General features: G+C 51.6%; 1 protein-coding gene across 4 annotated transcripts in view; it reads left to right on the top strand.

The window, feature by feature from the left end:
• The window catches only part of RBM6 (RNA binding motif protein 6), a 72,364-nt gene extending 50,650 nt beyond the window's left edge, over positions 1-21,714 (top strand). For all 4 annotated transcript variants that reach the window (XM_059664700.1, XM_059664703.1, XM_059664702.1 and 1 more), the window contains 15 exons: positions 8,157-8,231; positions 8,628-8,688; positions 10,790-11,065; positions 11,434-11,594; positions 12,424-12,521; positions 13,166-13,202; positions 13,344-13,425; positions 13,620-13,705; positions 14,069-14,215; positions 14,738-14,833; positions 16,478-16,735; positions 18,200-18,274; positions 18,905-19,002; positions 20,425-20,548; positions 21,472-21,714. In XM_059664700.1, coding sequence (XP_059520683.1) covers positions 8,157-8,231; positions 8,628-8,688; positions 10,790-11,065; positions 11,434-11,594; positions 12,424-12,521; positions 13,166-13,202; positions 13,344-13,425; positions 13,620-13,705; positions 14,069-14,215; positions 14,738-14,833; positions 16,478-16,735; positions 18,200-18,274; positions 18,905-19,002; positions 20,425-20,548; positions 21,472-21,597 — 1,800 coding nt within the window. In that variant the 3' untranslated portion in view covers positions 21,598-21,714. The remainder of the gene's footprint in view (positions 1-8,156; positions 8,232-8,627; positions 8,689-10,789; positions 11,066-11,433; positions 11,595-12,423; positions 12,522-13,165; positions 13,203-13,343; positions 13,426-13,619; positions 13,706-14,068; positions 14,216-14,737; positions 14,834-16,477; positions 16,736-18,199; positions 18,275-18,904; positions 19,003-20,424; positions 20,549-21,471) is intronic.
• Positions 21,715-21,980: the final 266 nt, after the last annotated feature.

Raw genomic sequence — 21,980 nt, 5'->3', positions numbered from 1 at the left:
CTTGTCAATCATTTCTGTAGAGTACAGTGTTCGTGGGAAGGAATTGGCTGCGCGCCCCACCTGCCTGTCAGTCTCCCCGTGGTGGAGCCTCCTTTTCTCAAAGGAGAGAGACTTTGGCTGTTGTACTGCTTACCTGCCTACTCGTTTGTCTGTGTGTGTATATTGTGTCTGTTTTTGACTCACGTGCCTCATAGGATGGAAGAGTCCAGGGGTCCCTGGGCAGACGAGTCCATTTTTCCGAAGTCTGGGCCTCGGTTAATGAAATTATCTCCAAGACCACAGATCACTGATAGGTGTTCATTTAGACAAGAGACATTTTTTGGAGGAACTGGGATCTTACCTTAAATACACACAGACCGGCAGGGAGCGGTGGTGGAGTGAGTGGGATGTGTTCTCAGCACCAGACGCCTTTAAGCCTTTAAATAACCAAGTCGCTGTCCGCCAGGGCCTGGTCTGGAGGGGATTGTGGTCCTGGAGCACAGCTCGTCGGAGACGGGGGCTCGGGGCAGCTCAGCTGCTAGGGGGCTCAGGGCAACAAAGGCCCGCCATGCCCCTCACAGAGCACAGCACGGCTTCCACAGGCGCTGGTGTGTTTTCTTAGGAAATGACAGAGAAACTGGTCAGGCAGTGAGAAGAAGTGTTCAGGAAGATTTTAGAAAATGTTTTTGTTGTGTTTCCGTCTGGACAAGAAAAGACATCTCCAGATAAGTAGCAGCCGGGAAGACTGTCTTCCTGCCCGTCGATCTTAACTGGATCCTGAAGTGGGTTCTGTTTCCAGTGGCGGTCCCGTCAGGGCCTCGTCTCCTGGCTGCTCGGAGGGCAACGCAGACCCTGCGGGTGAGAGGCCAGCCTAAGCAGAGGGTCGGAGTCCGTTGTCACAGAGCATTTGCGAGCTTCCCCCGGGTCTCTGCCTCTGCTTTCCCCGCCTTCTCCTTTCCTTGTTCCGCCTCATTTTGGATTTGGCCTTGGGGAATAGTGAGTCTCACAGAATGTTTGAAATCGAACATATCTTTGCACCAACAAGAATGCGCTTAGTTACTTTGCAAAAGATTTATATTAAAACTACTCTTTTACACTAAGAGAAATGACACTTCTGTTTTATACCTGCTGTTTGGTTCCGCTTGTTTTATTCTTTCTGTCACGATGGTTGAAACTTCTGCTAGCAGCTACTTCCTGGCAGGCCTCTGTGTCTCAGGCAGAGCACCTAAGTAAGTGTAGGTGCTGGAGAGCGTGAAGACCACCTGGAGAGGCCGGGGCGGGGGTGGGGGGGTGGCAGAGCTGTCAAGAAGCAGGTCTCTCTAAACTCCCTGTGGGTCCATTGCTTGTGAATTTCTTCAGCCTTTACCTTGTGTGTCTTTTTATCAGAAGTCATTTTGGTGTGGCAAGTATGATGAGTTGGCTGACTCCCTGGAAGCTTAAAAACGGAATCAAACAAAAAAGCAATATGATGAGAAGAAAACCTGCCCTTAGTGCTCTCTGTGTTGCTAACAAGCTCTGTAATCTTGGCAGGCAGCTCCATGTACCCCGCCATCCTCTCCGTGTGGAAGGAGGTTTTATCTATGTCCCACTCATGAGGCTTGAGCAAGGGGACATTTGTGAAGAATGCCTTTGTAAACCATAATGCTTTGTGAGTAAAGATTACTATCTCTGATAAACAGTACCAGTTCTCTGCACCAGTAACCCGATTCTCCCGTCTGTGTTTGGAAGAAGCCCAAATCTAGAAGAGGGATTGCCGATTTCCCAGTGTGAGTGGTATTCACAAGGCTCACATGCAAAAGTTTTCCCTGCTTGTTGATCCTGTCTCTCCCTGCATTAACGAGACGGTCCGTGACGTCCCCCAGCAGCTGCATTCTCAGTACAAAGCTCCCCTGTGACTGTGCTTGTGTTGGGCGATCTTTAACAAAGATGCGAAGCTCCTGGCCAGAAAGGTGTGTCCATTTTCTCCTGGCCCTCCCACTACCTTAAAAATCCTTGGCTTGGTTATCAGCCAGCATAAGCATGGGGGGGGGGGGTCTCACTTTTCTCACTCAAGTCCTCAAGGTTGACAGTCACAAAATGGAGTTAGAAAGTCTCTAAGAGCAGCAGCAAAAAAGGAAATGGCCCTGGCTGGTTTGGCTCAGTGGATCGAGCGTCGGCCTGCAGACTGAAGGGTCCTGGGTTCGATTCTGGTCAAGGGCACATGCCTGGTTTGTGGGCTCAATCCCCAGGAGGGAGCATGCAGGAGGCAGCCGATCCATGATTCTCTCTCATCGTTGATGTTTCTATCTCTTTCTCCCTCTCCCTTCCTCTCTGAAGTCAATTTAAAAAAATTTTTTTAAAGGGAAATGGAAATGTGGATGTTGAATTCAACAGCCTCACACCCAGATTGCTCCCCTACAGTGTCCCTGAGGCGGAGAGTAAGGGCTTACACTGGTCTTCAGGAGGGCGTTGTCTCTAGCCTTTTTTTTCTTTCTTAATATTTTCATTGAATTCAGAGAGAAGGGAGAGGGAGAAACACCAATCTGTGGGAATCGAACTGTGACCTCCTGGTACATAGGTCGACGCCCAGCCACTGAACCACACTGGCCGGACTATCTCTAGCTTTTTGAAGCTTCACATGAAGACCACTTAAGACAGTGATGGCGAACCTTTTGAGCTCGGCGTGTCAGCATTTTGAAAAACCATAACTTACCTCTGGTGCCGTGTCACATACAGAAATTTTTTGATATTTGCAACCATAGTAAAACAAAGACTTTTATTTTTGATATTTATTTTATACTAGGGGCCCGGTGCACGAAATTCGTGCACTGGGTGTGTGTGGGGAGGGGAGTGTCCCTCAGCCCAGCCTGCCCCCTCTCACATACTGGGAGCCCTCAGGCGTAGACCCCCATCACCCTCCGATCGCCTGATCGGCCCCTTGCCCAGGCCTGACGCCTCTGCCAGAGGTGTCAGGCTTGGACAGGGGACCCTCATCTCCCCCTGATCACTGGCTCTGGCCCCCACCCAGGCCTGAGGCCTCTGACCCAGGAATCATGCCTGGGCAGGGGACCCCCATCTCCCTCTGATCTCTTGCTCCGCCCCCCACCCAGGCCTGATGCCTCGGCCAGAGGAGTTGACCCTCATCACCCTCCGATCACCAATCACCGGATCGGCCCCTTGACCAGGCCTGAGGCCTCTGGCAGAGGTGTCAGGCCTGGGCAGGGGACCCCCAGCTCCCCGCGGTTGCAGGCTCCGCCCCTGCCCAGGCCTAATGCCTCTGGCCTAGGTGTCCGGCCCGGGCAGCGGGGACCCGCAGCTGCAGCGGCCCCGCGATCGTGGGCTCCGCTTTAGGCCCAGGCAAGGGACCCCTAGCTCCCGGGACTGCCAGCTTCGACCGTGCCCAGCTCCCATCGCTGGCTCCACCCCTACTTCCTGCTATCACTGGCCAGGGCGGCAAAGGCGCCTGATTCTCCGATCATGGCTGGGGGGCAGGGCAAAGGCGGCCCCAGGGCTGCCTTTGCCCTGCCCCCCAGCTCTTAGCTCCCCCCTGGGTTTCCGATCACTGTCAGTGGCAGGGGGCTTCTTCCTCCTTTCTCTTTCGCCTCCCTGCATTGTGCCTACATATGCAAATTAACCGCCATCTTGTTGGCAGTTAACTGCCAGTCATAGTTGGCAGTTAACTGCCAATCATAGTTGGCAGTTAATTTGCATATAGCCCTGATTAGCCAATGAAAAGGGTATCGTCGTACGCCAATTACCATTTTTCTCTTTTATTAGATAGGATATTTAAATGCCATTTAACAAAGAAAAATCAACCAAAAAAACGAGTTCGCGTGTCACCTCTGACACGCGTGTCATAGGTTCACCACCACTGACTTAAGACGTACTTAGGAACACCTACCTGTGTGGGACTTTGTTGGGTGAGAGCTTTGGGCTTGGTCAGATTTCAGCAGGTTATACAGGCAGTACTCAGGTTATGTCAGACTTGATGTACGTCATTTCATGGTTACGTTGCCATCTCCAATTTATTAAAAAAAAAAAAGTTCCGTCATTTCGACGTATGTACATATGTGCTTTATTTTTTTTTTATTATTTACCACAAGTAAAGGTCAGGAATTGTTACCTTTCTTTTAAATTTTTTGTACTGTTTCCCTTCATTACTGCTGTGTGTGTGCTCCATGTGAGTGACGTAGGTGCTTATGTAGGTGGATTCCAACTTACGGCGAAAATCGCATTACGTTGCCGTAGGAACGGATCTCCGACGTCACTGAGGACCTGCTCTAATCTGTTTAAACCTAATCTTTCTAGTACACTCCTGAGAAAGGAGGTATCTTTGGCTTCACTTTGAAATACATGGTGCCTCTTTAGGAGCCACACCTGGTTCATCAGACTCGTGGTCTTTCTGGACCTTTACTTCAGTAGCTTAATAAGTGACCCAATAATTCAAATGATGAATAAAAATTCATTGTGTGAAGATGGTAGATAATAGACAAAAGTGGGCAACCAAAAGTGATGAAATCATCCTACCCATTTAACCACCACCACCCCCCAACCCCCCCAGGTTGCTTCCCTGGGAGGTACCGGTGGATCTTTGCTCTGTGAAGCCTGAAGAAAGGGCATTGCAGGGCGAGGGCGAGGGCGAGGGCGGGGTAGTGCATCTCAGGCCCATGCTTGGTGTCTGGCTGCCTGTGTACAGTAGCATCCGGGGAGTGAGAGGGAGATGAACCCGATTGTTCTCCTACAAGTTGTGTGTCTATTCTTATTCAAACAACAGCGGTGTTGAAGCCATTTCCTATCTTTAGCAGTGGTTGTAGGGACTCTGAGGAATACTAGTAAGAATCGTTGCCTTTATAATATAATATATAAGGTGAAGGTAATGTCAGTGAGTGCTCTGGCGGGGGGTCCCTCCCTCCAACCGAAGCTCGTCCACAGCTCCTGGGCAGCATGTTTGTTCCCTGAGAAGCATAAGTGCTCCTTGCCTTAGAAATTCCTGCTTCCACTGATGCCAAGTGGTGAAATCAGAATTTGCAATTGACTGTCACTCACCAGGCGACTCGTTCCAATGGCAGCCCCATGTCTCATGGGCTGGGGGGGCGGTGTAGTCTGTGACAGCGGTACTCTCTCCAGAGCTCCTGCGCACTGTGCATGCCAGTTTTCCGGGGATCCTGGGGCCATTCAGTCTTTTGTTCACACGCATTTAGTCCCTCTTCTGTACCAGGTACTGCTAATAACAGCCAGGAGATGAGCCTGGATGGTAAGATTCGGCCCAGCAATTGGCAGCTAACACTGAGTTGTCATAAAAATGCAGGTTCTGACGTGCAGCGTCCCTCCCAGGGGAAGTGTGGTCTTTCCCAGGGTGAGAGGAGCCGTGAGCCATTACTAGCTGACAAGCGAGGCAGGGCGATGGAGTGAGGGGCTGCTTGACCCTGCTTGCTCCCCGGCGTGCCTGTCCTTGTCTGGCACAGAGGGGTCAAAGTGCATTGCTGAGCCGCCACTGTTTTCCATGCTAAGCTCATTCATATGTTAATTGTCTTCCTTCCTTTCTTTTTTTTTTAAAGGTTTGCCTAACCGATTTTATGGTCACCTAATTTTTTTTTAAATATATTTTATTGGTTTTTTACAGAGAGGAAGGGAGAGAGATAGAGAGTTAGAAACATCGATGAGAGAGAAACATCAATCAGCTGCCTCCCGCACATCTCCTACTGGGGATGTGCCCGCAACCCAGGCAACCCAGGTACATGCCCTTGACCGGAATCGAACCTGGGACCCTTCAGTACGCAGGCCGACGCTCTATCCACTGAGCCAAACCGGTTTCGGCGTCACCTAACTTTTTAAAAATATATTTTATTGAATTTTTTACAGAGGAAGGGAGAGGGATAGAGAGTTAGAAACATCTATGAGAGAGAAACATCGATCAGCCGCCTCCTGCACACCCCCTACTGGGGATGTGCCTGCAACCAAGGTACATGCCCTTGACCGGAATCAAACCTGGGACCCTTGAGTCCGCAGGCCGACGCTCTATCCCAGTGATGGTGAACCTTTTGAGCTCTGCATGTCAGCATTTTGAAAAACCCTAACTTAACTCTGGTGCCATGTCACATACAGAAATTTTTGGATATTTGCAACCATAGTAAAACAAAGACTTACATTTTTGATATTTATTTTATATATTTAAATGCCATTTAACAAAGAAAAATCAACCAAAAAAATAAGTTCGTGTGTCACCTCTGACACGCATGTCATAGGTTCGCCATCACTGCTCTATCCACTGAGCCAAACTGGTCAGGGCCATATGTTAATTTTCTTAATTGTCATAACCACCTTATGAAGTAGGTACTGTCATCCTGACTTTACAGAAGAGGAAACTTAGTGCAAAGAAGCTAAGGATCTTGCTGAAGGTCGTGGCGTGGAGGCAGGATTTAAATTTAGGGAACATGACCAGAGTCCACGTTGTTGGGTTTTTTGTTTTGTTTTGTTTTTTATTTCAAAGAGAGGAAAGGAGAGGGAGAGAGAGAGAAACATCAATCAGCTGCCTACTGCACACCCCCTATTGGGGATTGAGCCACAACCCGGGCATGTGCCCTGACTGGGAATTGAACCAAACTGACAGCCTCCTGGTGTGTGCGACCCCCTTAACCACTGCGCCACACTGACCGGCCCAGAGCCCATGGTTTAAATGACGATACACCGCGTCTAGGTGGGAGGGTACAGTGCCACCTCCTGACCCTCCCTGCCTGCAGCACTTTTCTCCTGGGTTGGCTCCTCCCCTAATCTGAGCAGGAGTTGGTGACTAGGGCAGGAGGTCCCTTCCTGTGACCCCAGATGTGGACCTGGCTCTGCCTTGCCCCAGCTGGCCTTGCCTCTGACATGTTCCCTTTTCTGGAAGATGGAGATGATGTTGCCTCATGGGATCATTTAGGGAATTAAATACAATAGCATATTTAACCATTCCTGGCTCTGAATAAACACCTAATAAATGTTAGCAAGTATTTATTATCGTCGTCCCCGGCCTGCGGCTAAGCCAGGGAACAGTTTCTCAGAGACCAGATTCTCAGGCCTGGGGAGGCAGGCAGTTCTCCTTTGGTTTTGACAAGACGGTAATTTTATTCTATGTATTTTCTTGACTCTTTTGGTGTGAAAAGCAGAGAGGTAAAGCATTATATGACAGATGTATGGATCCAAGCAAGAAACTGAGGTCCAATGGCAAAGAACAGCCTTGTGTAACTCAGAGCCCTGTCTCAGGAGACACAGAGGACCCTAAAGGGCAGAGAATGAGCAGCGCAGGGGCTAGCTCCAGTTGCCGCCTCGGTTAGTTCACGTTCAAGTGTCGGGGAGGGTCCTGTCTAGGCAGAGATTTCTCCTCTGCTTTCGCATGTATCTGCTGGTTAGTGTTGTTAAACAAAACTCCTTTGATCTTGGTGTGAAATGGATTTCATGACTTGTCCACTACACAGAGGCAACGGAGCCCTAGTGGCTTGTTGAGCCCGCCCCCCGTCCTGTGCCAGACTGTGCCCAAGTGCTGACTGGCCAGTGGCTGGTTCTCAGCGCTCATGGCGGTTCACTCTGTAGGCTCCAAGCCAGGGTGATGCTGCGGCCACGGCCACCAGCCTTCAGTTTCCAGATGTGAGGATGGGAGCTCCGTGAAGCTGTCCCCTCCCCCCTTCCTTCCTGTCTGCCGTGCTGGGCCTCTTTCTCCTGGTGCTTTTGCCATGCAGCCAGTTTCCAAAGAAAGTTCCCAGGCACCGGAGTTCAGAGCCCTCCCGCCCGCTCCAAGGAGTTTTGAGTGAGCCTCGGGAAGGAAGAAGACAGTGGAGGGCCCGTGCCTCCGGCTGCAGAAGGGAGAGTGCGCTGTGGGTAGGGAGCTAGCTACCGGCGGGGACTGTGGGCGCGCAGGCGAGTGGAGTGCACGCCTGAGCTCTGGAGGAGCAGCCGGGGCCTCGCCTGCCTGGGGACAGCGCCCCGACCCGCAGGAGCCACAGCCGAAGACGGATGCCGCCTCCTCGCACTCCCCTGCCCGAAGCTTGTGCTTGCTCTGCCACCTGCCCACGTCTTGGCTTAAAGCAGCCATGACATCTGTGGATGAATAAGCTCACTCCTTGTAAAGTGTTTCAGCTTGGGGACTGGACAGGCTGTCTGTGCCTTCCTGTGTCTCCGTTTCTCTGAGCTGATGTCGATGGCTTCTGTCTTTGTCTCCACAGGGAACTCTCATGATCCATGACAAAGAGGTCACCCTCGAGTATGTGCCCAGCCCGGATTTTTGGTGCTGCAAACGGGTAAGTGGCGAGAGTTCCTCTCCCCAGAAGAACGGACCTGGCGTCACGCTCCTCCATGGAGGGCTCTAGGACCCAGCTGGTGGCGGCCTCGCCGAGGGCAGAGCTCTTTGGCTCATTTCCGATGAACTGGAGGTCGCCTTCATCCACGGTCCAGGGTTTCCCAGCTTCTGCCTGTGGCCAGAGCGGCTCCGGGCCTGCCGCTGGAAGCGACCTAATTTATTCTAGGAGGCTGTCTGTTCTAGAGCCACTTGTTTGAAAACTGAATCCTTTTTTTCCATTAGAAATCATGTAAATTGAGTTAATGTGTCCCAGGCCCCAAAAGTGATTCCCATACGTTGGGTATGCAATTAGGTTTTTAAAAATATTTGTAGTCAAACTGACTTCTTTCTCTTGCAGTGTAAGGCCAGCATTGCTGGACTCCAGTCTTCATGCTCATTCTGCAAGTGCCCGAGGGAAGGTGAGTGGGGGTAGAGGCCGTGGTTTTTATTTGTGCACTCACTGAGCAAGACACACTGTATTCTTTTCCTGGGCTATAGAGTAGTCATCCCGCAATGTCAGCTGATCTTAAAGGTGCAGTGTGACTCCTAACCTCTGGTGGCCTGCTAGTGATGGAAATCTCCGGGTCCCACTAGGGAGAGATGGATTGCAGGCTCCTCAGACTGAGGTGGCTAAATGGGCAGCTGAACAGAGGCCGGCGGCATTGTGGCTCAGGCCGCATTCAAGGGTGTCAGGTTGGGAAAGAGCCTGCTGGCATTTGTCCACGTGACCCCTTCCCCACTTCTTTGAAGTTATTGGGAATAATTTGTTGTCATTATCATTCATTTGTTGAAGTGACAGTAAAAATATAAACAAGAGGATGTAATCAGGATTGAGGGTGTGTGCTATTTTTATAGAGGAATAAACCTATCAGCTTCTCAGTCACTTGACTTTAAAGTAACTTTTTCCAGCCCTAGCCGGTCTGGCTCAGTGGATGGAGTGTCGGCCTACGGACTGAAGGGTCCTGGGTTCGATTCCGGTCAGGGGCATGTACCTGGGTTGCGGGCATATCCCCAGTGGGAGATGTGCAGGAGGCGGCTGATCGATGTTTCTCTCTCATCGATGTTTCTAACTCTCTATCCCTCTCCCTTCCTCTCTGTAAAAAATCAATAAAATATATTTAAAAAAAAAAATAAAGTAACTTTTTCCAGAAAAGCTCTAGGTGGGCACCCTTAAAGCAGCTTCCAGAGACACCCAAAACAGCAGCTCTGTAGCAGTGACTGTCACGGCCGTCCTTCTGACATTCCCACTCGAGGAAAGCTAGGCATGGCCATCCAATACAGTTCCACGCGGGACTCAGCAGCCTCTGTGCAGCCTCACTGCTCCACGGCTGCAACGCAGGATGCCTGCAGAGTTCCGTTCTGGGCTCTGCCCTGAGCAGAGATCCTCCCTCCTGAGAGGCTGTGGGGCAGGTGCTGTGACAGACTCGGGAAGGCCTGCTCTAGACATGCCCACCAGCGGGAAAGAGCAAAGGACACAGCTGTTAGCTGCTGGCGTGACCAGATGAGGCAAAATAGTTTTTTCTCTCAAGAAAGACTTCTTTCTCAGTCTGTTCTAATGAATGATCGTTACAGCGCAGCCCAGGGCTGAGGCGGCCTGCGCCTGTAAGCATAACGCAGGTGCTCACCAGGTGCGTTGCTGCCATCAATCTCTGTGTGGCCCCTTGATGTCTCCTTTTGAGTCACATGGCTTCCTGTGAACACTCTAAGAATGATTAATTGCAAAAATGTGCTCATAATTAACTGGATAGATGATTCTCCTATAGAAAGATTTGTAATGAATCATTTATATTTTGAAAGACATTTGCCTGCTATAAGTTTTTACGTATAAACAACCTGTATGCAGTTAGGTCTATTCTTAGCTTCGCCAGAGGAGGGGGGGCCGTGGACAGAATTTGAGACAGCTGTCCTTGTGTCATAACCCTAGCAGGAGCAAGGCTCCTAGACACATACGTTTCTACCAAACTTCTAGCAAGAGTCATATTTTAGTAATTTTGTCACCAAATCTGTTCTTATCATTAATTATAATAGTTAGGTCCAGGGTCTCATGAAGGATTAAATATAAATGGGAAGTGATAGAATACTCATTATATTAATTTTTTAAAATATTTTTTATTGATTTCAGAGAGGAAGGGGGGGGGGGAGAGAAACATCAATGAGAAGAGAGAACCATTGATCAGCTGCCTCTTGCACGTCCCCCACTGGGGATCGAGTCCACAACCAGAGCAGGTGCCCTGACCGGGAATGGAACCGTGACCTCCTGGTTCATAGGTTGACGCTCAACCACTGAGCCGCACCGGCTGGGCTAACATTAAATTTTTTAATACTTGGATAGGCTCTTCTGTGAACTGTTGCATGTGCTGTCTCATTAGCTCTGTGTGTAATCTGTCAGGGACTTTCTGTAGGCGTCCTGAGACTTGGAAGCATTCCAGGGTCAGTATTGGATGGCGGAGAGGAGGAATCAGAGCAGCAGTGCTTTTTGGATAAAACTTGCCACCAGAGGTTCTGTTTCTGTTCCCCTAGTGACAGACGTGAAACAGGATTTAGTAACTTACCCTCAGCTTCAGAAAACACCCATCCCACCACCGTCAGAAAAACAACCCAGCCAGCCCCCAAGGTCCACTGATAAGGAACCTGAGCCCAAGAAGCGGGACGAAGGACAAGAACCACGCTTGGGGCATCAAAAGAAAGACGCAGATCGGTACCTGCCTTCCTCTCGAAGGGAAGGGCTCAGCTTCCGAAGAGACCGAGAGAAGGATTCGTGGTCTGGGGAGACGCGCCAGGATGGGGAGAGCAAAAGTAAGTGCTGTCGGGGCTGGTGACACTGCGGTGGGGGGAGGATGGCCTGTGTGGCTGGGGACCACCCCTTCCCACACCCTCGCACAGCCGCTCAGCCCGATGGGCTTGCTGTGCTAGTTACAGGGGCCTTCATCCTCCAGTAGCCAGTTGCTGTTCACACGCAGCAGGGCCTCAGTGTGGGTCTCTAAGTGTTGGTGAGGGAACGGAGGAGGCATTGGTTTGACTAGCGTTGGTTACAGAAGCAGCCTCGCGAGAGCAAGTAGCATCCGCAGTTAAAAACAACAAAAAGCAGCCAGGCTGTGAGCACTTCAGAGTTAACCTTTCTGTGTCTTTCTCTGCTGCTCTGCCACTTGTGGTGGCTTGTTCAGCCATCATGCTCAAACGCATCTATCGGTCCACGCCCCCTGAGGTGATCGTGGAAGTGCTGGAGCCCTACGTCCACCTGACCACTGCCAACGTCCGGATCATCAAGAACAGAACCGGCCCCATGGGCCACACCTATGGCTTCATTGACCTCGATTCCCACGCCGTGAGTTTCCCCCTGCAGTGGCCTAGCGACAGCTGCTGTAGAAACCCCTCCTTTGGGTTTAAGTCCATGGAGTGAAGTGACTCCCCGTGGAACTTGGAAATCGTGAGTGGTTTTCCAGTCCACTTTGTCTTGTGCATTTCCAGTTTCTGGTTAGAATACGCAGAGAGCCTAGTCACTGGTGGAGAGCTGAGTACTGAGCCTTTCAGGAGTTTAGTGAATGTTCTCATTTCTCCACCGTGTTTTGCCCACCACAGGCGGTTTTCTACTTGGTGGTCACAGGACACCCTCTTTGTCCTCAGAGTGTTGCTTTTGTAGGTAGATTCTTGTGACGTGAATTTTTAGCTGTGGGGCGTTTTCCATGGAAGTGACATCAAGATAGTAATAAAAATCATTGGTACATCGCAGATTTCATGCTCAGAAATCACAAGGGACTTTGTAAACTGGATCTGATGTGAGGACAGTTGCAGCCTAAAATAAAGGATTTGAATTTCTGACATTTAGATGAGAAACTGATAAAAAACAAAAAGCAAAATCATAAATCTGAATTGATTATGCTGTCTTCCCTTCTGGAACAAACCCTAAGTCTGTGTGACTCAGAAAAAGGTGCTTCTCACAATGAAATGTTTTCTGGTTAAAAAAGAAAAGAAACGGAGGGCCTCTCTGGGCAGCGTCCTTCCGAGGAGCCTGTCTCTGCAGCGCCCTTCGTGTTGTTCCGGCCAGAACACCCTGTGCAGCACCTTCTCCTGTGAGGAGGGAAGCCCTAGGCCAGGCTCCTGCAGAGCACATGCCTTTCCTCTCTTGGGGTTCACACGTGTCTTTGGGTCCCCAGGAAGCTCTTCGTGTAGTGAAGATCCTGCAGAACCTCGACCCACCGTTCAGTATTGACGGGAAGATGGTAGCTGTGAACCTGGCCACTGGGAAGCGAAGGTAAGGCAGAGCCGTGGCTGGGTCCCCTGCTGCCTCCACTGGAGATTGGGGAGGAAGCTCCTATTCCTGCTGGAGAGACAGACAGAGCAAGGCACGGTGCCTTCCTTTGTGGATAGCCTAGTGTTCTTTTCTGAAGCTGGCCTTGTTCTGACTCTAGGCTTCCCCCCTTAGTAGTACTGGGTACGTGAGTCCTTTCCTTCGTGGCTGCCTGGTATCTTTGGGCCCAAATGATGCCACACTCTTGGATGTGCAGAACAATCTTGATACCACCTTGCCCCTTGGAATTCTAGAAAAATGCTGTCCTACTCCTCACCTTGTTCACACTCCCATAGCCCTGGGGACTCGCCTTCCTCTTTACTCCTTCCCTCATCGTGGTCCAGGAATGGTAACTACATCAGAGAGGCGGCTTACAGGGATGGACACATCTGGCTCCTGCACCCTCAGCTCAGTTGCTGTTTCGCTCCATCAGAGGCTCTGTAGACGCCCCTCTGCCCCACCCTCCGGAGTCTGCACCACAGAACCGCTTGCTGTGGCGGGTGGTTCCTTCCCTGCAAGGGAAGAGCGTGTCTTTGGCCTGTAGGGTCGGGCACTTCTCAGGTGACCTTTGGTGGCAGGCGCATGACATGTTGTGTTGTTTGTTGCAGAAATGATTCTGGGGACCATTCTGACCACTACTATCAGGTAGGCTTCCGCAGTTGGGGAGTGAGTGCTCTGTTACGATTCTCAGGCGACTGAAAGAGTGGCTGCGAGTCTCTCCAGTGGTGACTTAAGGGTTAATGGCTATCGGAAGTGCCACTCTTTTAACTTGCCTTTCTGTGATAGGGCAAGAAATATTTCCGAGATAGGAGGGGCGGTGGCAGAAATTCCGACTGGTCTTCAGATTCAAATCGACAAGGACAGCAGTGTGAGTGCCCTTTCTTTTATTCCTGTTGTGTGTGTTTTGGGCTGGACAACCATTAAAATCTTGTGCTCCAAAGTTGGCCAGAGGGCTGCTCATTCAGAGAGAGCACCACCTGCAGGTCCTGCTCTGTAGGTTGGCCAGCCTCATTGCTGGTTAGTCATTGGGGGACTGCCATTGCCTGGTTTTATTCCCTCTAGCATCATCGGACTGCTACATATATGACTCGGCCACTGGCTACTATTATGACCCCTTGGCGGGAACTTATTACGACCCCAACACCCAGGTGAGTTTTGGGCTTTGTTCACTCTGTCAGTGATTTAAGAGTCCAGGGCTTCCGTTGAGTGGCATTTACTTGTCCAGGTAGATTGTAAAGATGACGACCTTTATGGTAACTGCTGCCTGTGTGGAAAGTCAGCGCCTTTCGGCATTCCAGGTTAGAGCGGTGCTGCTCTTAGGAGAAGGGACAGTGCGTCGCCTGGATGTGTCCTCTGCCTGCAGTGGGTTTTCACCTTGTTTTGATGTGTCTCTTCTTAGACTTGGGAGTGAGAGAACTGTTCTTTCCCCCAGAAAGGAACTGCTCCTAAGAGCTGAAACTACTGGGAAGGTGAAATATCCTGTAGACTTACCTGTTCCAACTGTATTACAGCAAGAAGTCTATGTGCCCCAGGACCCTGGGTCACCTGAGGAAGAAGAGAGCAAGGAGAGGAAGCCAGCCAGTCAGGGCAAGTCGGGTGGCAAGAAGGAGCCGTCCAAAAGGGACGGCAAGGAGAAGAGGGACCGCGGCGGGCCGAGGGTGAGAGGACTTGCGATCTGCCCTCTTTTCCGCGAGACTTACAGAGGGGTCTCTGCAGAGGATGCTCGGGTCGGAGGGTGGAGTTGCTCAGAGAGCAGGTGGGGTCTTTCTCTCTCTTAAAAGCGCAGAAGCCGGGGGTGAAATAGGGCCTCAGCTCAAACCCCAGCTCCTCCATCCAGTTTCGCTTCCTGCCTTCGCTCTTCAGTGTTGACTCTACACAGCGCTGTAGTGTCACTGCAGCGGGGTAGCATTTTAAACTATTATTTTCATGCCTATGTAGCAGAAATTCACAGGAAAGTGCACCCTTATCTTCTTCGTCATTTTGGCATGGTTTGTCTCTTCTTTCTGATCTTACCGTGTCATCATGTACAGCACTTAGCATTTCATGTCTCCTTTTAAATTATTCCCTGAAGTTCCTGACATACAGTAATCACTCAATAACATACTAAGTGTGTGTATGTTTTCTTTTGAAATCATAACTCTTAACCTAACTTTTATGAGAATTACCTTGGATTTTATCAGTTTCAGGAAGATGCCAGTGAGGAGACAGTCCCCCCAGAGGATGTCTTTAAGAAGCCCCTGCCTCCCACAGTGAAGAAGGAGGAGAGCCCTCCCCCAGTAAGGCTGGGCTGGCTCCCAACGGGAAAGGAGGGTCAGGGGCGGGCTCCCTTGGACGTTGATCTTTAGCGCTGTCTCCCAGCAGGTGTGAGTGGGCAGACTGCTAGTCACGCTTTAACTGGAGAAGCAGAGGCCGTTTTCTGTCCTCGCTCCTTCTCCTCTGCTCCATTCCCCAGAGCGGGGCCTGCCTGGCCCTTTTTCAGTTACAATCTTGGGCGTGCTAATTCTTCCCTTCTAAATGATCGAAACCCATTGCTCTGGCCTGGTGTTGCCTGTCCGTTGGTGCTGCATAAGAATGTGTGGCGTGGATGTTTGGTCATTTTTGTAGTTTGCTTGCCTGGCCAAAATGAACAGTGGCTAACATTGGTATCTATTTTTTAGATGCCTTAGTGCAGTGGTTCTCAACCTTGGCTGCACGTTAGAATCACCTGGGAATCTTTTTAAAATCCTGGTTTCTGGGCCTCATCCTCCGGGAATTCTGTTTCTTTGTTACTAATGTTGTGGCCCCACCCCATAACAAGGAAACAGAATTTCCGGAGGATGAGGCCCAGAAATCAGGATTTTAAAAAGCTTCCCAGGTGATTCTAACGTGCAGCCAAGGTTGAGAAGCACTGCCTTAGTGTGATAGTCTGGTCCCCTGGCTGGGTAGCTCAGTTGGTTAGAGCATTGTCCCAGTGTGCCAGGGTGCAGGTTCTGTCCCAGTTAGGGCACATACAAGAATCAACCAATGAGCCCGGCCTGCATGGCTCAGTGGTTGAACATCGACCTATAAACCAGGAGGTCAGTGTTCGATTCCTGGTCAGGGCACATACCTTGGTTACAGGCTGGATCCCCAGTAGGGAGCGTGCAGGAGGCAGCAAGTCAGTGATTCTCGCTCATCATTGATGTTTCTATCTCTCCCTCTCCCTTCCTCTCTGAGACCAGAGAGGAATATATAAAAAAAATATATTAAAAAAAAAAAAGAATCAACCAGTGAATGTATAAGTGGAACAACAAATTGATGCTTCTCTTCCCTCCTTTCCCCTCTCTCTCTCTCCAGAACAGTAGTAACCTGCTTTAGTTTTTACTTTTGATTGATCATAGGCCAGTGACCTTACCTTATTACCTAACAGTTTCCTGTGAGCTACTGGTAGGTGCCCTGCCCGTTCCCCATTTTTAACTCAGTTCATTGTAGCACAGCTGTCCTAACCCCTATGTGGTTCCCTTGCTGAGAAGCCATAGCTCTCCCCGAGGGCTGTCCTCCATGGCTTTCAGCCGCCTCCTAACCCCTAGGGGTGCTGCAGCCTTAGCCTCCCTCCTCTCCGGGTCACAGTGCTGGCAGGTGCTTGTGTCTCTTCCTCTGAAACTTGTCAGGTTGTGACTGTTCTCTGTGTTCGACTTCAGCTCTCCTCCCTCTGCCTTCTCTTCGCCGCTTTGTTGCGAGGGTCCCTGTGTGTGTCTGTCCCAGTCAGCACGGAGAACAGTCACGCTCGAACCGTGTTGCCTCCATCTGGGAAATGAGCAGTATGGCCAGTGGGCGTATACTGAACCCAGTTCACTATTCAAACTAAAAGAAGAAATGAGATGCCCAGATCAGAATATCCAGAAAAACGGGCCCAAAATATAAGTTAAGGTTGGTGTTAATCCCTGGCCCCCTCCTTCCAGCCCAAGGTGGTTAACCCACTGATCGGCCTCCTGGGTGAATACGGAGGAGACAGTGACTATGAGGAGGAGGAGGAGGAGGAGCAGCCCCCTCCGCAGCCCCGCACAGCGCAGCCCCAGCAGCAGGAGGAGCTGAGCAAGAAGGAGAACGAAGAAGACAAACTCACCGACTGGAATAAGCTGGCCTGTCTGCTCTGCCGAAGGCAGTTTCCAAATAAAGACGTTCTGATCAAGCACCAGCAGCTCTCAGACCTGCACAAGGTATTGGGGGGGGGGGAGGGACACCCTGGCCTTCCACACGGTAACGTTTGCCATCGCCGAGCATTTCGGGCACTGAAAAAGCGCTGCCACCCTTCCTCAGCTGCCTCCTCTCCGCTCCCATGGCTAAATCGGGCCCCTTCCAGAATAAGCTGCTCCCTTTCCCATGAGCTGCTTTGGATGAAGCTGTGCCACCTTCAGAAAACTTCAGACCCAAGGCGAGCAGCGTGGCTGGGACGGGGGCGCCACGCGCGGAGCCTGTGCTAAAGGCAGGAGGCGGCTGTGGAGTGGGAAGCTGGGCTCTCACCTGAGCTCTGTGGCTAGCCTAGCAGTTGGCCTCAGACAAGCCCCTCCTCTGCTTTATGCTTGGAGGCTTCTCCTGGTTGCGCCTGCCTCTCAGGGTGCAGTCCCCCCGGGGTCACACCCTGCCATCTCTCCCTGTGGGGAGGTGCTGCTGGGAGCCATGCTGCGTTAATGGACAAGTATCGGGCCTCGTCTGCAGCCTTCCCGTTTACCTGTCCTGACCGGGAGCCAGATTCTGGGCAGATAAAGCCCATAGTGGACTCGTGCTGTGGAGCCTTCGGCAGCGGGTGAAGGGGCTGGATGAGACTCCACACAAACCAGGTCTCACGTGGCTGGAAGCCGAGCAGCTCCGCTTTCGGGAACAGGCCCCCGGGGTTCTGGGACACCCCTCCGACAGTCCCTGCCACTGACTTCCTCCCGACTCCCTGCAACCTTTTCAAATTCTGAGACATCAGACTGACATTTAAATTTCAACTTTCTGATGAAAATACTAAACGGCTAAAGGGACAGAAGGTAGTTGTCAGGAGAGAGAAGCTAGCCGTCTGGTAACCCACAGATGGAGCTGGCCCTGGGCAGGAGAAGGTAGGCTAGCACTCCCTTCCCTTGGAGAGACCCGCACAGAGAACCCCTTCTAGTTTCTTCTCTTCCATGTGCCTGAGGGCGTTGTGGAGGGAGCCGCTTCAGTGTGGGGCCCTCGAGGAGGAGGGACTCTCGGAGCAGTCTGTCTGCCTTGAAGGCCTTGGGCTTCCTTTTACTGTTTCTCCGGGGGCTTGAAAGTGAATAGTGTTGGATGCTGGGGGGCAGTAGGCAGAGCATGTGGGCATTTGGTTTTCTTCCTGGTGTGCTCAGATTCCCCTCCCATAGTTTGTATCTTAGGTGAAGAGATACAAACCAGAGTGGTGTCTTTTACATCTTAGAAGTAGAGTGAAGTCCCTCTTGTGCCACCCACATGACTAACCTGTGTGACAGGCAGCGTTAGAGCTGGGCTTCCCGTCGCTGAGCCTAAGGAGACCAGTCAGGGATGGGTGCTGGCAGGGTATCGTGGCCACTTAGGGGACTGGTCATGAGAGGAGCCGCAGTCCGGAAGCAGCTGCGGGGAAAGGCCAGGAGGCGTTTCTGGACCGCTCGTTCTAGACCTGCACTCAGAGCGCCTTCTCTTCTCAGCAAAACCTGGAAATCCACCGGAAGATAAAGCAGTCGGAGCAGGAGCTCGCCTACCTGGAGAGGAGAGAACGGGAGGTAAGCGCAGGGGACCGTTACGGCCTTGGCTGTGCTGTCTGGTGTGGAATTCCTGGGCTGTGCTGAAGACGGTGAACAGGAGGCCCTAAAGGATGCTCTAACGGTTCTCAGCTCATCTGCATTGGAACAGGTGGATTTTATTGTGTATAAAGCACATGTTAATAAAGGTGATGTATTTTTAAAGGGTTTCTGAGTAGATCACATAAAGAGCATTTCACTGTCCTCTTGAAATCAGTGCAGGAGTGTTGGCCAGGGCTGCTGGGGTAACACCTTTTCCTGCTGCAGCTGCTAGAGGAGGTAGCTTCCTGTGGCAGCCAAATGGACCTGCCACCTGGACCACACAGTTCGCCAGCCTCAGGCCCCAGCCTGGAGCTGCCCCAGCCCAGGGCAGACCTCGTGATGCCGGGAGGCCCCTCCTCCTCGGATGGGAAAAGCAGCCGATGGAACACACCCTGTTCCGCCCTGGCTGCCCCAGCAGCTGCTGCGTCCTCAGGCAGCGTGTGGAGGAACGAGAGATGCCAGGGGTTGGCCGCCAGATGAACTCCCTTCACATTCAGAGAAATAATCAAGAATAAAATGAGGCTTCCGCACTTCTCTGCCCCTCAGCTCTGTTCTTCTGCTTTCCAACAGGGGAAGTTTAAAGAAAGAGGAAATGATCGCAGAGAAAAGCTTCAATCTTTTGACTCTCCAGAAAGAAAACGAATTAAATACTCCAGAGAGACTGACAGGTAAGCCAGGAGCTCTGGACTCAGCCTCGGTCTCAAGACCTAACGGGGAGCCACCCCCTCCTCCAGCTGTGCTGCTGCTTTCTGCCCCAGGCAGCGGGGCTGCCTCAGCTCCTTGAGCGTGAGCCTCACCCAGCCTCTGGCCCCCTGTCTTCATAGGGAGGACGTGTTTGCTTGGAAGACGGGCTGGCTGCTTCGCGGCCAAAGCCAGTGCTGGCATGGCCATGGTTGGGAACCCTTTCTCCCCACGTCAGCCCTGGGCCCGATAAATGGGTCGCACTCAGACTTTTTCTCTGGGGAACCTTCATTGTGACACACGTGGGGGCGGGCACATCCCATTGGGTCGCTCTCTGCCATTTGAACTCGGGCAAGGACAAAGGTGCAGGAAGGAGACCTCTCTCTTCCCTTGCCCTTCGCACCACTTTCCACTGGCTCTCCTCCTTCGTCTTCTTTCCTACTCATCCCCTTTCTGGGTGATTATTGTCCAGGACTCTGCCCTCAGTGCCGTACCCTCTTGACCTGCACTGTCCAAGGCACCCAAAGCCACAGCCGCCACTAACCAGCTAACAAGTCCTGTAACTCCACCCTGAATCAGTTCTGTTCCTGTGCCGAGTCACTGTTTTTATTTACCTCCTGGGCATGTCCTCTCCGACACCCTCGGCTGCTCACACTGAACTGTTACTCAGCGTTGTGGTCCACATACTCAGTCCTCAGGGTATGGAGAACTTGCTGTGCTCCTGTTCAGAGTAATGACGCCACTGCATCATGGTCTCCCTGGTCTGGCCCAGTCTTCCTCCTTATCCCCTGGTGCTAGTGGTCACGTTCCTGGTAAAGCCTGGGCCCTTTCTAGCTCACCTCCAAACCGGACTCCTCCATCGCTCCTTTGCTCGCAGTCCTCGTCCATCCTTTCCCCGCCGCACCATGACCGTTGTATGCCGGAGGCTCCTCGACCTCCTCTGTGTGGAGGTGACATTGCCTGGAGGGAGGCCTGGTTGTCAGGGGGTTTCTTTGCCCGAGGAGTGAAGTCCAGAGGCCTGATGGAGCGAGATGTCCAGTGGTCATTTGCAGTCCGGCCCGAGCAGCCGTTTGCCAGCCCTGCCCCCCTCTCCGGGGCAGTCGTGTTCGCTCTCTCACTGCGCCTTTCTTCTGGCTCCCCGCTCCTCGTTTGTCAGACCCAGGCAGGTGCCCCCTCGTGGGACCTGTCATTTCCGGTGACGCCCCTTCCCAGTGTGTGTTCCCTGTGCTGCAGCTCAGTGGCACAGAGCTCCTGCTGCACGCCCAGGCTGGGTGCTCTGCGCCAGAAGCATCCGTTGACATTCTCCTCGTCCTTCCCTGTGAACAGGGTCAGGTCTTGGTCATCTCCGTGTCCCCACAAGCAAGTCCCTTGGGAAGGGAGGTGTTTAAGAATGTCTGCTTCCTTTGCAGTGACCGGAAACCTGTTGATAAAGAAGATGTTGACAACAGCAGCAGGGGAGGCTGTGCTCAACAGGCTGCTGGTTGGAGGAAGGGGCCCGGACATGGCCACCCTGGATTGGCTTCGGCGGAAGAGGTGACATGGTTTCCATCTTGTTGGGGGGCATGAACCTGGAACATACTTAACTTTCTCTCTCTGTGGCCCAGAGCTTGGCCCTGCCTTTGAGCTGGGCTCTCTCCGCTGCTGGCGAAGGATCTGAGCTGAGGAGCCCCTCGGTCTTGATTACTGGGTTTTGACTACATGCCTGCCCTTGGCAGTTTGCCTGGTGGTGGGACCAGGAGAGAGAAATTAGAATAGGGCTCATCTTATTCTTACACAGAGTCAGAGGTGAGGCCTTGTGGGAATCAGGCAGTTTGAGACTGAAGAATCGTTTGGTAAAAACGTGGGAACTAGCAACAAAAGGTAGAAAGGCATTTAACATGTTTTTATTGATTTTTAGAGAGAGAGGAGGAAGGGAGAGGGATAGAGAGAAACATCCATGAGAGAAAAACATCATCAACTGGCTGCCTCCCGCACACCTCCTGCTGGAGATCGAGCCGACATCCCGTGCATGTGCCCTGACCAGGAATTAAACCCGTGACCCATAACCTTCTGGTTCATGGGTCGACGCTCAACCGCTAAGCCACACGGGCCGGGCATGCTGTCCTGTCTTTGAGGAGCATGAAGTTAGTCCTGGTTTCCCAGGAAAGACTTGGCCCCTCAGATTTCAGGAAAAACAAAGAAGGCGAGAAGAGGGAGGAAACATTGCCCATATTGTGTAGGCTTAGTCCCCCTCTGGAACTGCCAACAGGTTAGCGTCTCCTAGTTCTGGTGTTGAATTCTGTGTCCTGAAATGGTGGCTTCACCACCCACCTTATTCGTCTTGGGTGCTTGTTTATTAAACACCTAAAAATTCTGTGTCCTGATCCGTACTGGTTCCGAAACTTTTATAGTCAAAGACCAGCCCAGAAGCTAATTTCCTTCCGAGAGCCCGCCTCATGGTTTGCCTTTTTTTTCAGACTGAAGGCCGGATGAGGGGGCCCGGGGTGGGGGCGCCTGGAAGAACCAGCAAGAGACAGTCCAACGAGACTTACCGAGACGCTGTGCGAAGAGTCATGTTTGCTCGATATAAAGAACTTGATTGAAGGATGGAGACAGTCCCAGGGGACACAGCCTCCTTGTTTTGTTTGTCAGTCTCTCCTTTTGTTTTGTTACTGTTCTTGCTGCTAGAACTTTTTTAAATAAACTTTTTTTCAATGTGATTTTCTGGGTTGTTAAATTTATCCTCTGTAGGTTGGTTGGAGTTGGCAGTAATGGTGGACAGGAGAGAGGGCCTTGCGGTGGGCCCATTTGAGATGCTGCTGGGTGAAGATTGCTGCACTGAGCCCTGTAGCACTGCCTGCTGCCAGTATGAGTGACCTTGAACTTGAGCCTGTGTGAATAGACTAAGAATTACTTTTATAATCTAATTAATGAGACTAGCATCTCATTATCATTTGTTTCTATTCCTTGGCTAACTGTTGACGCT

The sequence above is a fragment of the Myotis daubentonii genome, chromosome 14 (genome assembly GCF_963259705.1).
Source record: "Myotis daubentonii chromosome 14, mMyoDau2.1, whole genome shotgun sequence".
NCBI classification, from domain to species: Eukaryota; Metazoa; Chordata; class Mammalia; order Chiroptera; family Vespertilionidae; genus Myotis; species Myotis daubentonii.
This window is presented reverse-complemented; position numbering and strand designations above follow the sequence as displayed.